Source organism: Onychostoma macrolepis, chromosome 01, assembly GCF_012432095.1.
Source record: "Onychostoma macrolepis isolate SWU-2019 chromosome 01, ASM1243209v1, whole genome shotgun sequence".
Lineage (NCBI taxonomy): Eukaryota > Metazoa > Chordata > Actinopteri > Cypriniformes > Cyprinidae > Onychostoma > Onychostoma macrolepis.
Genome location: NC_081155.1, coordinates 40,883,989 through 40,900,988, shown reverse-complemented (window position 1 = coordinate 40,900,988; position 17,000 = coordinate 40,883,989). Strand labels below are relative to the sequence as shown.

Genomic DNA, 17,000 nt, shown 5'->3' with positions numbered 1-17,000 from the left:
ATATGGTTCTTCATGGAATAGCAGCTTGCCATTGAGCATGTTCAAGAAACATTGTGTTACCATCGGTGCCAAGTCTAAAAAGCATTAAGACTTGAAAAGTTGATGCAATTAGGGGGACAAAAATATTCATTTAACATATTAGAACTTTTCTAGAAATTTTAGTCTTAAAGAATGGAATTAAATATTCATTCCGTACGAACTATGACTCAGAATTCTGTAGTATAAATGCTAAATTCCCATATAATAACAGATCTGTGTTTGGGGGCGTGTTTTACCTTAATTAAGTCACTCTTCTATCCAATCGGTGCTTAGATGGGCGGTGTTCAATCGCTCAAGGCGCGCGCCCGGGCTCGGAGACCGTAACTCGGGCTGGAATTCAGCGCAGAGTGATGACAGTCCCAACGCAGTCACATTTAGACAAGGAATAACTCACTTGCAGCTCTGTTATTTAATCAACTGATCCAGTTTTACTTGCAGACATAAACCCAGGCGCAAGTTCAGACCATGCGCTCTATGTGAACAGCTGCGCAAAGACGCACACGCTGAAAGACATTTGACAGCTCGCCAACGGGACACTGGAGTGGACATGTGAAGAAATGGATATGCAGCCTCTTCATATGATCAAAATGCGATCTGATATCATCATCGTCCTCGTCCTCACTGCTGTGATTGTTCCCCTGTGCACCTCGCAGTCAGGTGAGCGTCCAACTCCCGTGCGTAAAAGTGCTTATCCGTCCTTCATATCAGTCTTGTTGGATAGCTTTGTATTCTGGTATAGCATTTAATGTAATGTATGGAAACATGTCATGCATTCAACATTTTCTAACCAGTGAAGTCGCAGTGGTCGTGTATTCTCACTCAGGCAGCGCAAATACTTCTGTGCCAAACTCCAAGTGGACAAATGACATCCGTGTGCAATTTGTAATGTAATTCAGTTTTATATGTGTGTTTAATGACCATTAGATGTCAAGAAGATGTCAAAACATTCGTCAGAGATCTGTCATTAGGGGAAAGTGACATCAGAAATCCACTAGTAATGATAAATCACTGTTTGCACCGCCATTGCGCGTTTGCGCACGCTGTTATGTGCGGATATGTACGGGTTTGTCTCAGTCCGTCTCTTTTGAAACGATCTTGTTTCTTGACTGATTCTTGTTTTTTGAAGTGTATGAATTAGCAGTTTAAGTTATTTCGTTTCCTCTCCACACGATGGTGGCAGTCAACCGAGAAACATCAGGGCAGCTGAAGCGCGGAGCCGTGCGTTTTTACGCATCTTTCTTCATGATGTGTAATGACTGCGGAAGCGCTCTGAACCTTTAAGAATTAACTCATTATGTATTCATAGAACATTTCACGCTCTGTTTTTTTTTTAAGAACACCCCACATTATTATTGTTATTAATACTAATGTAATATAATTATTTTCTTACTATTCTGGCTATTTAGTGAGTTTAATATATTTTTAAAACAATTTTATTTATTTTGATACGTCAATTCTAGTTATCCAATTATTTATTATGAAATCTAATTATTTTTCATGCAAGCTTGAGCTGATTCAGAAATTTTTTTCTTCATTTTCAGCTCTTGGAGTAAATCTACTTTACTGCTAGATTAACAATGGGATAATGAACTAATGAAATGACAGACAGTCTATTGGCTGCCTCTGCTCAAGGTTAAAGCACCTACAAAATATCAGGACATTGAATATTTATAAGCTAATTTAAGTGTTGTTCTAAACAATTTGAGCTATGCTGACTGTAGTGCATAATCTTTTTATTAACTCGATGCTGTGGTTTGAGCTCATTTCCAAAAGTTGTGCATGTAAATTTGTTCTACATTAATTTTTCATTGTTTCATAGGCCTGGTTTTGTGGAAAACCATATTTTAAAGAGTGTCCTTTAAATGCTTCTCATTGATGCATCAGCTCACACCTCTGTCGAGAACCATATGGCACCGCATTTGACCCAGGCTTCCATCTGACATTTAAGTTTGATAGAAAATTACTGCTGGTCGACCTGAGAATATGATCAAATGATTAATCATCTTCAACCCAAATTAAGTTTGGTTGGAGAGTTCATGCGAGCTGAGGGAGTGAGAATATTTCCTGTTAATTAATGTCGTCATTGCTCTGATGTCTAGACGTGAACTTTCTATAAAACAGAAGGAGTTTCTTTCTTGGTAGAATATCCCAATATTAAGACAATTATTATTTATAATAGCCCATAACATGGATCACTTTCACTGACCTAAACTTTATCTTTACTGATGCAGTCATTTTTCACTTATCTGGTCTTTTGATCACAGGTTTTAGGATGTTTATACACTGCTACTCTTAATGTATGATCATCTGTATCGAAAGGCACGGTTTACTCACCCTTATGTTGTTCAAAACCTGTGTGACTTTGTTTCTTTCTTTGGTGGAACACTCAAGAAGATGCTTGGGTTACACTTTATATTAGGTGGCCTTAACTAGTGTGTACTTACATCAAAAAATAAGTACAATGTACTTATTGTGTTCATATTGTATTGCAAAACACTTTTGCTGCTGTTGAGGTGGGATACGGGTAAGGTTAGGGACAGGTTTGGTGGTATGGGTAGGTTTAAGGGTGGGATAAGGTGTAAGGGATGGGTTGACAGTGTAATTAGAAATTTAAGTACATTTAGGTGTTTTTAAAAATATGTGCAATGTAAAAACATGTATGTACACAATAAGTGCATTGTATCAAATTATTAATTTAAATGTAAGTACATAGTAGTTAAGGCCACCTAATATAAACTGGGACCTATGTTTGGGACTGACGACCTCAGTCACTTTTGCATCTGTAAATTTCATCGAATGGACCGAATGCAGCATTCAATACAAGCTAAGCTCTGTTACTGCGGCTAAATATTCAACATGTTACTAAATTTTGTTAAAACAAGCAAAAACTGTCTGGGTGGCAAGATGTTCTGGAGAGTTTAAAAGCAAAAATGTGAAGCTCAAGTGTTTTTATGAATTTTTCCATTGAAAGTGTGTAGATGTGTAGTATTGAAGTTGTAAATCATCCTTTTAGCAGTTAAATTTACTTTTCTAGTTGGATAAACAATTTGTGTGGACTTTTCCTTATTGTAAGAAGTCAAGAAGTTCTGTTGGTTTAGTAAGTGATTTTCTTTTCCCCAGTTTTGTGTTACATACTGCACACTGCCATTCAAAATTTTGTGGTCGGAAAGATTTGTAATGTTTTTCAAGTCTCTTACACTCACCAATGCTGCATTTATTTGACCAAAATAAAGATTTTTAATGTTTTCAAGTCTTTCATGAGAATGAGCTTTATTGCCAGGTATGTTTACACATACGAGGAACTGTTATAGTGACAGAAGCTCCACAGTACAACAGAATGACAGGACAGGACAGGACACAAGATGTTCTGGAGAGTTTAAAAGCTCACCAATTTTTTTGAGAGTTTATGCTCACCAATGCTGCATTTATTTGACCAAAATACAGTAAAATTGCAATATAGTGAAATATTAATACAATTTTAAATGGCTTTTGTTTTCTATTTGAATATATTTGAAAATTTAGTTTATTTCTATGATCACAAAGTTGAATTTTCTGCATCCATTACTCAAGTCTTCAGCGTCTCATTTATCATCAATACTATGTGCTGCTTAATATTTCTGTGAAAACCATGATACATTTTTTTTCAGGACTCTTTAATGAATAGAAAATTCAAAAGTACAGCATTTATTTGAAATGGCAATCTTTTGAAACATCATAAATGGCTTTACTGTCGTTTTTGTTCAGTTTAATGCATCCTGGCTGAATAAGACCAAACTTTTGTCCAGTAGTGTATAATATCAAAGTCTTGCAGCTGTGCCTTCAAAACAAATTGTTTTTAATGTTTCTCTGTGCATTGCCTTAGACATTTAAAGTACATTACTGAAGATGTGACTTTTTTCTTTCCTCATTTACTTGCATGAACAACAAGATGATTCACTGTTTTCTGTATCTACTGTTAGATTATTTGTTTCTTTTTTCATCAGTATTTGACTGTGGTGCCATTTTGGCCCTTGACCCATGTGTGCAAAACTGCGAAAAACCTTCTTTCTCTATTCAATTGAGCTCATGCTGAGCTCAGACTCTCCGCCAAAGCAAACGGTTGACTTCTTTTTTTTCAGCATCCTCTTATTGTCCCTGGCGCTTAAGAGTGAATGACATCTTCAATTTCCCGATTCTCGGTACGAAGTAAACCAATAAAGCCTGTTGTAATCCACAGACTCCCGCTTTAAGTATGGCAGAAAGGCAAAAAAAGCAGAGAGGATTTTCTTTTCAGTGGCTGTAGGGTTTGTTTCTCTTCCACTTGTAATTCCTCTCAGAAAACAAATGCCTGCGGGCCTTTTTCTGTAGGACAGGGCTGCCAATACCCCCCTCCTCACTCTATGAGTCTTTCAGGCTCGCTTTCACCCTCCCTATCCGTTTCTCTTTCAGCATCTTCTCCGCGCCGCCTGGCTCTGTGCCCTCACAGTCAGCTGTAATGCTAGTCTTCTCCTCATCCTGTGTGCGATGCAGCTCTGCATTTCTTATTGAGCTTTCGCTGCGAGCACGCGGTTTATACAGGTGTTTAAGCCCAATAAGCGGGTTCATCATCGTCTTTCCAAGCATCAAGCATTAGAAAGACACTTGGGAATTTTTAAACGGAGATAAAGTGTGTCCCGTAATGCCTCTGCAATAACTGACGTTTTTTTGGGCCAAATAATTACTTAGAAGTGTTATACTGTAGTTTGCTTATACAGTGTTAACATGCAACTGCGACGTGTCACTGTGACCGTAAAACTGTAACTTTTATGATTTCAGAGGAAAATGTGAGCTTGTGTGCCGTTTTGTGTTGTGGGTGGTTGCCAAATCATTGCTGTGAGGTTGCTAGGGTGCTGTAAGTGGTTGTAAGCATATTGTAGATGGTTGCTAAGGTGTTGTGAGAGGTTTCTAGGGTGTTTCTTCTTCTTTTGCCTAAAGTTAAAATAGCTTCTACCATTGCAAATTTTAGGGTTGGTACAGTTTTTATTGTTTTTGAAAGAAGTCTCTTATGCTCACCAAGGCTGTCTTTATTTAACCAAAACTGCAATAAAAATAGCAATATTCAGAAATATTATTTGAATTCAAAATAAATGTTTTCTATCTTACTCAGGTCACTGTTCTCAAAACAGTCAACACAGTGATCTAAATACTTTGTAATTGTCCTAAACAGTACGTTTTCATTAATTTCATACAAATTATAAATCATGCAAATAATTTTCTCAAAACAATGCACAAGACTCTCAAATGTTTTCACAATAGTTAATACAACCAACCAATACTTTAAAAATCTGAAAATATCTGAAAAAAGGTTTTACACAAATCACAAACATGTTTGTACCATTTGTCCAAACATAATAAACAAAACTCTGTAATTTGCCATTCTATTAAATGAACATGGTATATTCTCGATTGGCCCTAAACTGATAAGAAAAGAAAGAGGTCCATAAGGCAGTGGAGTGGGTAGAGAAAGGGGTGTAATGAGAGAGAAGATGAAGAGTGTAACAGGTAGAAAGAGGTGAGCAGAGAGGAAGATGTGAGAAAAGAGGAGAGGAGAAGGAAAGTGTGAAGAGATGAGTAGAGAGGAGGGGTGACATGGCCAAAGATGAAGTTGGCAAAAGGGTGGTAGGGGTGGAAAGAGAGATAGAAGGTGCAAATATAGTGTAGATAAAATGCAATGAAATTCTCTTCCAGATGTAAATGAAAGGCTAGATCAATAATTCAGGATAATACATGTATAGGCCTACAGCAAACACACACACATGTTAAAAAAAATGTGTGCGTGTATGTATGTACAGTGCCCTCCACTAATATTGGCACCCTTGGTAAATATCGATTGACAGCACTACTCCAGATCCTTCAGATTCCCAGCTCCATGTTGGTGCTTCTTCTCTTCAGTTCACCCCACTCATTGTCTATAGGGTTCATGAAGGTCAGGGAGAAGGTCAAGGTTCATGAGACAGCCATGGCAGAAGCTTCATTTTGTGCTCAGTGACACATTTTTGTGTTGTTTTGGATTATTGTCCTGATGGAAGATCCAGCCACTGCCCATTATAAGATTTCTTACAGAGGCAGTCGGGGTTTAGATTTTTTATCTGTTTGTATTTGATAGAATCCATGCTGCAAAGCATCTGAACAAGACGTCCAGGACCTCTGGCAGAAAAATAGCCCCACAACATTATAGATCCAGCAGTATATTTAACCGTGAGCATGGGGTACTTTTTAATCCCTGTTTGTACTAAACTCATCTGGTGGGTTTGCTGCCAGAAAGCTCTTTTTTTTTTTTTTAAGTTTCATCTGACCATAGAAGCCAGTTCCATAGAAGTTCCAGTCGTGCCTGATAACTGACTATGCTAGAGCCAGGAGTTTTTTTCTTGAAACCCATTTGAACAATATGTGATGTAGGGGCTGTTTGATATATATATTTTTTAAGATTTCTGATTTCAATTACTCTCTGCTGTGATCCTTGGAGAGTCTTTGTCCACTCAAACTCTCCTTCTCACCGTGCATTAGGACGATAAAGACACATGTCCTCTTCCAGGCAGATTTGTAACATCTTTAGTTGATTGAAACCTCTTAATTATTGCCCTGATGGTGGAAATGGGGATTTTCAATGTGTTAGCTATTTTCTTACAGCCACTTTCTATTTTGTGAAGCTGAACAATCTTGTTCTGTACATCAGAACAGTATTCTTTGGTTTAGCTCCTTATGATAGATGATTAAGGGAATTTGGCCTTTGTGTCCCTCATATTTATAATCCTGTGGAACAAGAAGTCATGGCTGCACAATTTCATGCACCTAGTCACCCTGGTGTGATTTAAAAAAATGGAAATATGAATGGAAATACACTTTATAGATATTTTACTCATGAAAATCAATAATTGTGGCCAACATGTATTAGAGAAAAACATTTCACAATGAGATTTTCTCCCGACTTTCAATTGTTTTACTTCAATGATAGGTTAGAATTTTGTGATTTTTTTTTTTTTTTTTTTTTTATAAAAGATCAAAGGGATAAACAATGCAGATTGATTTTCACAGCCGCCTTTGCTCATATTTATCAAAGGTGTCAATATTAGTGGAGGGCACTGTATGCATGTATGTATGTATGTATGTATGTATGTACAGTGTGTATATGTTGGCACCCTTGGTATATATGAACAAAAGCGGCTGTGGAAATAAATCTGCATCATTTATCTTTTTGATCTTTCATTCAAAAAATCCACAAAATTCTAAACTTTCATTGAAGTAAAACAATTGAAAGTGGGGAAAACTCACATTATGAAATAAATGTTTTTCTCCAATGCATGTTGGCTATCATTATTGGCACTCCTAGAAATTCTTATGAGTAAAATATCTCTGAAGTACATTTATATTTATAGTTATATTTTTTAGGACACCAGGGTGACTAGGTGCATGAAATTGTGCAGCCATGACTTCTTGTTCCACAGGATTATAAATATGAGGGACACAAAGGCCAAATTCCCTTAATCATCCATCACAAGGAGTAAAACCAAAGAATATAGTTCTGATGTACAGAACAAGATTGTTCAGCTTCACAAAATAGAAAGTGGCTGTAAGAAAATAGCTAACACATTGAAAATCCCCATTTCCACCATCAGGGCAGTAATTAAGAGGTTCTAATCAACTAAAGATGTTACAAATCTGCCTGGAAGAGGACGTGTGTCTATATCGTCCTAATGCATGGTGAGAAGGAGAGTTTGAGTGGTTAAAGACTCTCCAAGGATCACAGCTGGAGAATTGCAGAGATTAGTTGAGTCTTGGGGTCAGAAAGCCTCAAAAAATATATCAAACAGCCCCTACATCACCACATGTTGTTCAAATGGGTTTCAAGAGAAAAACTCCTGGCTCATCAAAAAACAATCTTCGGCAAATTGAGTTGTCAGACACGACTGGAACTTCAAATAGCACTGGCTTCTATGGTCAGATGAAACATAATAAAAGAGCTTTTTGTCAGCAAACCCACCAGACAGGTTTGGTGCAAACAGGGATAAAAAGTACCCCATGCTCACGGTTAAATATACTGCTGAATCTATAATGTTGTGGGCCTGTTTTTCTGCCGGAGGTCCTGGACATCTTGTTCAGATGCATAGCATCATGGATTCAATCAAATACCAACAGATAAAAAATCTAAACCTGACTGCCTCTGTTAGAAATCTTATAATGGGCTGTGTTTGGATCTTCCATTAAGACAATGATCCAAAACAAACATCAAAATCAACACAAACATGTATTACTGAGCACAAAATGAAGCTTTTGCCATATCCATCCCAGTCCTCTGACCTGAACCCTGTAGAAAATGAGTGGGGTGAACTGAAGAAAAGAAGCTGTGAGTCTGAAGGATCTGGATATATTCTGTATGAAGGAATGGTCTCTGATCTCTTGTCAGGTGTTCTCCAAACTCATCAGGCATTGTAGGAGAAAACTCAGAAGTTATCTTGGGAAAAGGACGTTGCAATAATTGGGTGCCAATAACTGTGGCTAACATGAACATGAGAAAAAACATTTATTTCATAATGTGAGTTTCCCCCCAACTTTCAATTGTTTTACTTCAATGAAAGGTTAGAATTTTGTACATTTTTTTGAATGAAAGATCAAAAGGATAAACAATGCAGATTAATTTTCACAGCCACCTTTGCTCATATTTACCAAGGGTGCCAATATTAGTGAGCAGCACTGTATATACCACTGTGCTATAAATGTCTGATCTGTAGTTATCAGAAAAGTTTGTTTGCAGTTCTTGCTGCTAAAGGTGCCACAAACAGATTTTAAGTTTAAAGGGGCAATTAGCTTTTTTCTCATGGGTGATAGCAGGTGTTGGACAACAATTTTTATTTCATTTAGATATACACAATATATATATATACACAAAACTCCCTGTTGAAGAATTGCAATAACCATGTTTTTTCAGTTGCATATTTGTGCATCTACAGCTGATTGTGTTTTATAATCAGAACACAACTATAGATCTGATGTTAATATTTACTTTTAATAAATGCATTACTTTTTGCAGTAAAGTCAAACTGTTTGGTTAAGATAATTTTGTGTTTGGATAGCTGTGCTAATTGTTTTGAGAACAAGTACACTGCATTGGAGAAAAGTGACAAATCGACTGAGAAAAACTGTAATATATTTTCAAATATAATTTATACATGTGATGCAATGCTGAATTTTCAGCATCATTACTCCAGTCTTCAGTGTCACATGATCCTTCAGAAATAATTCTAATATGCTGATTGTCTGTAAAAGAAACATTTCTTATTATCAGTGTTGAAAACAGTTGTGCTGCTTAATATTTTCGTGGAAACCATGATCTGGTTCAAACTTTCAATCTCTTTGTGATGTATTTAACCATGGCTTGTCCTGGTTTAAGTAGGTCTCCAAACCAGACCAACAAACAGATCTGTCTGACCAGGCTTTGAGATCAGCAAAGTGAATGTATAATAGTTAGGTCCTAGGGTTTATTTAGATTCAAACCACTGAGTAAAGCTAAGGAAATCATCACCAATTCATGAGCATATGTCTGAATCATGAGAAACAGCAGTAGTGTGGAGAAAAAAAATATGGTGAGGTGAGTGTAAACAATATTGCTATCCCAGTCAGCCAGGTTGGTTAATTTTCTTTGTGTGTGTGTGTGTTTCAATCTTTATGGACTTGGTTTGGTCTTTCATGTAGGTAAGGTTGCTGCTACCTTGACCTTGGCTCCTTGTTTCTTCAAAACCATGAGACATTACGCTTGGGCTTTATGTTCTCAATGGAGGGCTGGAGTACATCTCCACTGATCCATCACTCGTTCCAGCAGTAAACATCGCACTCTAATTCAAGATGAGTGTGACTGTAATTTAAAGCGACAGCGTCTTAGCCGAGAACAATAAAGCAAGACAAAAGCAGACGTCGGTAATTTTAATTTGATAAGCAGGCGATCACGGTGAGAGATCATCTGTTCTGGTTGTGTTCCACAGATAATTATGAGGCTCAAGTCATCAATTAAAAGTTTTCTAAGAGCCTGTCATGCTATGTCTGACTTTATGTGGATTTATTTTAAAATGACTAATAATGATAATCCATTCAGAAGTTTGGGTTGTGAGATTTTTAAAAAATGTTCTTAAAAGTCTCTTAAGCTCACCAAGGCTGCATTTATTTGATTAAAACTACAGTTAAAACATTAATATTGTTAAATATTATTACAATTTAAAATTGTATATTTAATATTTTTTTAAAATGTAGTTTATTTTTGTGACGGAAAGCTGAATTTTCAGCATCATTAATCAAGTCTTTAGTGTCACATGATCCGTCAGAAATCTTTCTAATATACTGATTTGCTGCTTAAGAAACATTTCTTAATATTATTAATGTTGAAAACAGTTGTGCTGCTTAATATTTTTGTTGAAACTGTGATGCATTTTTTTTCCCCCCAGGATTTTTTTAATAGAAAATTCAAAAGAACAGCATTTTATTTAAATCACTCTTTACAGAGTTGCGGTTAATAAAGCGTAATTTTCGCACAATTACGTGAAGAATATCATGCTATGACTTCAAAACAATATTAATATGCTGGGAGATTTGAAAACTGATGCGTTTGAACGTTAGCATCGCACACATCCAGCTTCATATCTATGGGTTTTCATAGATGATAAGTTTGTTCGGTAGTTCACGGAGTACGGAGACGGATTTAGGAGACGAGAAGCACCGGTTCGAATCCCGTGTAACTACGGTTCAACAAAGCAGTTAAAATCTTCGTAAAAGGAAGTTCAAATGGCACAGTTGCATCAGCTGTTACGTTTTTATATCAGTTTTGCATTTGTTAACACTATCGGGTAGGTTTAGGGCTGGATTTGGTGTGGGGCATATTTCCAACACGATAGAGCATTAACCTTTAGCGACAGTCCCCGGATATTTGAATTTTGAACCGTCGCAATACGTATCTGAAGCAACGTAATAAAAAAACAGCAATACGTACCAATATCTACGTAATAAAAACGTGCCAGGGTTCATGTATTGAACCTGTTTTAGCACCACTCAGTGGACATTTCTATTTGAAACTGCGGCGAAATGTGCAGCAAGGTAAGTAAAACGGTGTCGCACAAAAAGTGCGCAGAGGTACGTATTTTTATGAGACCAGGTTGATTGCATCCTTGCTGAATAAAAGTTTCAGTTTATCTACAAAAACAAACAAACAAAAATTTCGACCTAAAACTAAAGGAAAAATTGGAGAACACTATAAAACTTTTGTTGTGTTGTATCACATACGTTAGCTTGCTTGCAAATGACGTGCTGCATTACAGTATGCATATTAGCAGTTAGCATGTTAAACTCATGTTTGAAAGTCATTGTGATGTTTGACTACATATGCTGTTCTAGGCTCTGCGTCTATCAAATATGTGATAGAATCTAACCATAACTGTGGCTCCTGGAATCCTTTGAAATGAGGTTAAAAACTACCGTCGTGAGACGTTTTAGTTGTGCACCGAGAAAGCAGCACTAGCTCGACGTTTGTACTGTGAGACTGGCTGGGTAATATTCTCACACACTGAACTCTCTCTCACACACACAGCTGAAGGAATCAAAGGTTTGTCACAGCTGTGTTGTGGCTTTGCAGGTTGTCTGAGCTCATGGATTCCCCAGGCAAAGATCCTAAATAAAGACATCCTGCTGGCTGCCTCAAACTTTTGGCAGAGTCGCAATAGAAAGCCTTTTATTATAGCATCTGTCCATAGGTGCATTCAGTGTGTTGGCTGAAACCCATCATCAAGTCTCAGCTGGGTGACAGTGCTCTCTGCATCTCACTCAGAGACACTGAGAATTGGTCCTCTTCTTCTGTTCACTGTCAGTCTCAACCTATTTTCAGGGCTGGAAACATGTTACAATCTTTTTCTTCTGCTGGAAATGACTAAATCAGACAGAAAAGACATTCGCTAGATTATTGCTGAAATCTTGCATACTAGAGTATAACGCACCAGTGACCACCCACATCTGCCTTGTTTCAACTAGGAAGTATTTTTCTCTATAAGGATTAAAAAAAAAAAAAAAAAAACATTTGGTAAAGATTTCTAAGCCTTTAACTTAAATAACCAGGTAGGAACAAGCTATTCATTCTATAAAGCACTGCAACTGACACAATTGACTTAAAAATGTTGGAACAATATAAAACAACTGACTAGGATTTATCATTCATTTACATGTGGGCAGCTCATGATCCAGGGTTTTCAGCGCCTTGCTGCTCAACACAAATTGCATCTCTGCAAGTCCTGTAACTTTCATTCCTTTCGAATGTGCATTTGAAAACGCACAAATTGTTCATAATATCTGTAGTCAGCAAAAGAAATGCTTTAAGGTCTCCCAGTGGTTTTCTGCCAATATAAAGTTCTACAGTTAAAGCAGAGAAATTTAGACACCTAGAAGTATATTTTAATTTTAATTTTGTATCGTAAAAGGTATTAGATAAAGCACTATAGAAATAAAGTTGAATAGTGCAGATTGGGGATGTGATTAAACACATTTAAAAACAAAACTGAAAACCACACTACATAAGTATATTCCATTGCTTAATTCTGGAGTTCATGGCAGGTCTGCGCTGACAGGTTGATCCTTCATTGCTAAAAAGCTAATACTCTGTGAAGAAAATAAACAGGATTTTCACTTACTAAGATGTAGTGCGGTTGCAGCTCTGCATATTATTTTTGACATCTGATCAGTTGATTATGCTTGTATTCTTACTTTAAGGCAAATGCATATGCTAAATGGTTACATTGAGATGTCAAATCTGCTATGTTGTGTCCAGTTAGCTACAGTAAAGTACTCTGCATTGCATTTGTATTTGATGATCTCCAAATTCTGAAGTATTTCAGACAGTAATCCTGCACTATAGACTCTATAGAAGTGAAAGCTCCCTATGCTCGGGTTAGGTGTGTGGAAGCGTAATACTAATATTATATCTAATGGAGTGTTCCTGGAGTCCAGATGCCACATATAATTCCTGTCATTCCTCTTCTGAGAAATTGCGTGGATAAAAACAGCCGTGCTGTTGCATGTCGTATTAATAGGCTGCAGTATGGTTTACTCTTATGTACGTCCCCATGGCTGCCCACCAGCCCAAGATGAAACTGAAATAAACCGCTAAGGTTAAAATGAAGTCAAAGGTTCAGAGAATCGGATTCGAGAATATCTTAATGATTCAGTGACTGGCTCATCATGATTGATCAAATCATTTATTTTCACAATCATGCAAGCAATATTGATGTACAGGCCTTTTCTTCAAAGGTGAATCCTACACACAGGAAAGTCACTTGCCCTCCAGCTGCACGAGTGTCAAGTTGAAAGGAAGTCAAATAAGGCTGGACTTATTAGTTGTAAGACCTGATCAAAATCCAGCTTTTATTTGAAGTCCTACGTCTGAGTTCTCAGATCGCAGAATAAAATGGCCTTGGTTTTTGCATATACGTCCACCGCTTAGAAACAAGCCTGTTCATCCTGCTCATATACTTTAGGGTTTCTTCAAATCTGGCACTGTTTTTTCTACCGTTTAAAAGTTTGGGGTCAGTAATATTTAAAAAAAAAAAAAGAAAAAGTCTCTTATGCATGCCAAGGCTGCATTTTTTTTTTTGGTTTTACAGCAAAAACAGAAAAATTGTGAAATAATATTACAATTTAAAATACTGTTTTCTATTTGAATATATATTTTAAATGTAATTTATTTCTGTGATTTTTTTTTTTTTTTTTTTTTTTTTCCAGCATCATTACTCCAGTCTTTTAATGTCACATGATCCTTCAGAAATCATTCTAATATGGGCTACAAATTTGCTGCTCAAGAAACATTTTGTGGAAACCATGTGTTTTTCAGAATTCTTTAATGAATGTATTTTAAATTAGAACTCTTTTGTAACATTGTAAAATTCTTTACTTTCACTTTTGATCAACGAAGCAACCAGTCCAACCACCTAGTGCATTCTACCAGAACGACACCAACATTTGCTCAAATCTAGTAATGAGTCATTCAAAAATAGGGTTTCTAATCTATTCTCGCTCTCTTTCTTTTTAGCACTTATTCACTGATGTGTGTACACACACACACACACACACACACACACACACACACACACAGCATGTCCTCAGAGACAGGGTGATTAATTGGCCTGACTAGGGCTTGTGAAATTTGCGATGGTGGCGCTGTACTCGAGGGGAACCAACCATTGCCCTGTCAGCTCAAGCACTCAGACACCATATTCCTCGTCTCCTGAACCTGACAGCTAAAATTAGTCTTTGAGCTCTCTCTCCCTCCGTTTCTCCTTTGTAACCGATCCACCATTGTTTCACCTCGCCCCGAGGGATAGTTTTTCATCCCTGCATGAGTTATTAAAGTAAGAAGAGAGGGATTTGATTTAATGTGCGTAATCATGAGCGCAGTTTGACTGTTTGTTTCCTCTTGAAAAGCTTGTGATTTTTCATTAAAATGCAGCTAAATGTAGTGCCTGAAGATCTAAAGAGAAGTTAATAATCCTCCAAAAAGGCCATGTTTTTTTTGACACTGTTTGGGATGCTTATCTTACAGAATAGGGCCTAAAACGGTTTAGTTTACCCATAAAGAATGCATATTAGTACCTAAATGGTACATTTTACTGAAAAGGTACCATCCCAGTGACTTTTAGATCTTTTTTCTTCTGAGAGTGATGAATGGTGTGCAAGTAGCATTTGCCGGTTGAAAAGATAATTGCATTGCATTACATTTACACTTGCATTACAATTACATTTGAACCATTTAGTTCAAATGTAAGTGCAAATGGGAAGTATGTGGTGCTAAACGGTTTAAGAGGTTGAATCCAAATTTGGTCAGGTGATTTTTCAGAACCTGTCATGTAACTCTGTAACTTTTTTTTTATGTAACATCCTTCAGAAATCATTCTAATATCATAGTTCTAATCATTCTATAATATCACTTTTTTTTCCTCATAGTTTTCTGGGCTGCCACCAAATTCAACAGCAGAAGACTTCTATAATTAACAGATACAGTACAATGGGTGTCAGTGTACATTTTTGCTTCTTGGCCCATAAATATATTCCATTGTCCTTTTTAATTGGTGTGATGTACTTTCATAGATTCAAGCTTTTCTTCTACTTTCTCTAGTTCATCCACAGTACTTAGCCTGCTTGGCTTCATTTAAAGAGGTCTAAGATTTAAACCTTAACTGTGGGTGCTGGGATATTCACAGTAATGGTTCTGCTCAAGAGCTTCTCCAGGTCATTTATCAGGTCTAGCTGGGCAGGATCAAATGAATCACAAGCACTAACCGACACTTTCATGGAGGTGGTCTTCTGCGAGACACTAGAATGAACTGAGCAGCTGAGCTTGACAGAGGAAGGTCATGAAATAGTTTAATGCCCCATCACACCAGACAACCTCTAACGCTTAAGGTCATTAATCACATTAATATTAATTGTTTAATTAGACTGTAATTACACAAGCCATTCTCATTGTATTTGAGCCTAAATCTCATGAAAATCTTACCCAGGTCACAGAAATGAACAAATCAACCCCCTTTTTTTGTGACCAGTTATTGTTTTTGCACTGTGACATTATTTTTATGATAATTAAGCAAATTTGATTCTTAAATTCAGAATCAGTGATGTGTCAGGACATTTCTTTTTTTTTTTTTTAAAGGAAGAAAACTAATTCTCATTAGTTTCTTATTACTACAGTTTAATACGGTTTAATACAATACATTATGACAATGAAAATGTATGTTTTAATTGTTATGTCACAATTAAGTAATGTCAATCCTTTTTAAAGGAAAACATTTTGTGACATTTAAAAAAGAGATTGGCTGATATAATTGACAGCTAAAAAAGGATGGATGGATAGATAGATAAATAAATAACATTTGCTAAAATGCTTATGTCTGAAGCAGCTAAAAAGATAATGCATTAATTATTTTACAGCATTTATTTATTTTCTCCTCCAACCCTTGGTATAAATCTGTGTTTGTGTGCAGGTTTACTATAATTTAGGAACAATTTAACTAAATCTGACAGAAACTTCCTGAATGTCCTCTGTTGGAAAAAGGACATTTTGGTTTTAATTATTTTAATATTGTAGTGTTGGGTTAGTCTAATTATAGTTAACTTTATATAAAAACAATAGAAGTCAATATTATTTCCCTATTTAGCTAAGTATACATGCATGCTTTTGTGAGTGTGTGTTTGGAGGATTGAAGGAAACTGGGCAAATCAGGTCTGACACAGCAGCAACTACAATCCAACAGAGAATTTAATTACATTCTTAATTAAGCTGTAATTCAAAGGCGTCCTGTGTGTGTTTGTGTAAGAAACACAACACATGTTTGATGTGCCTGCAAACTATTTGTGCCTCCTTATCAGTGCAGGTTTCATATGCACGGCCTGAAACGCCAGCGATAGAGACGCGGGGTACAGTGGGGTGAACGCAGCTGGGCTTCGCAGCTTTCATAAGGCAGCATAAAACAGGCCAGTCAACATGAGCAATCTGTCAGATAAGCCCTCATATTGTTAATTCTACCTATGATGAATCAGTGCACTGTCACCGGCGAGAACCGTCACACCACATAAGACCGTTTACTTATTATTCTGTGCTGTTCGGGTAATTCACCTAACTAATTAGCCAAATTCTTTCAGAGCCACTTTTTCCCCCTTTGTTTTTGTATTTCCCCTTAAGAAATCCACATTCAGTTATGCACTACCCACACAAATAGTACACATTAAGAACACAAATTATTTGTGCATTAGAAAGGCAAATACCTTGAAGAATATTTCTCTAAATTATATTAGGCCTTATATTAGCCCAGTCTTATGGGGAAACACTGTTGTAGTGATGTTTATCACAGCAACAACAATATATTGTTTAGTGTTTTTTTTTTTTTTTCTGTCTGAAAGAAATGGATTAAATTGATCAAAAGTGA

The 17,000-nt window shown here is 36.6% G+C and overlaps 1 protein-coding gene across 4 annotated transcripts in view; it reads left to right on the top strand.

The window, feature by feature from the left end:
- The first annotated feature begins 220 nt into the window (after positions 1 to 220).
- erbb4a (erb-b2 receptor tyrosine kinase 4a) overlaps positions 221 to 17,000 on the top strand; it is a 201,640-nt gene continuing 184,860 nt past the window's right edge. For 3 of the 4 annotated variants that reach the window (XR_009271269.1, XR_009271268.1, XM_058775155.1), the window contains exon 1: positions 221 to 696. Coding sequence is in view for 1 of the 4 variants with exons in the window: in XM_058775155.1 (XP_058631138.1) it covers positions 597 to 696 (100 nt within the window). In the remaining 3 variants the exon portion in view is untranslated. The remainder of the gene's footprint in view (positions 697 to 17,000) is intronic. The other variant, XM_058775173.1, reaches the window with a different exon arrangement.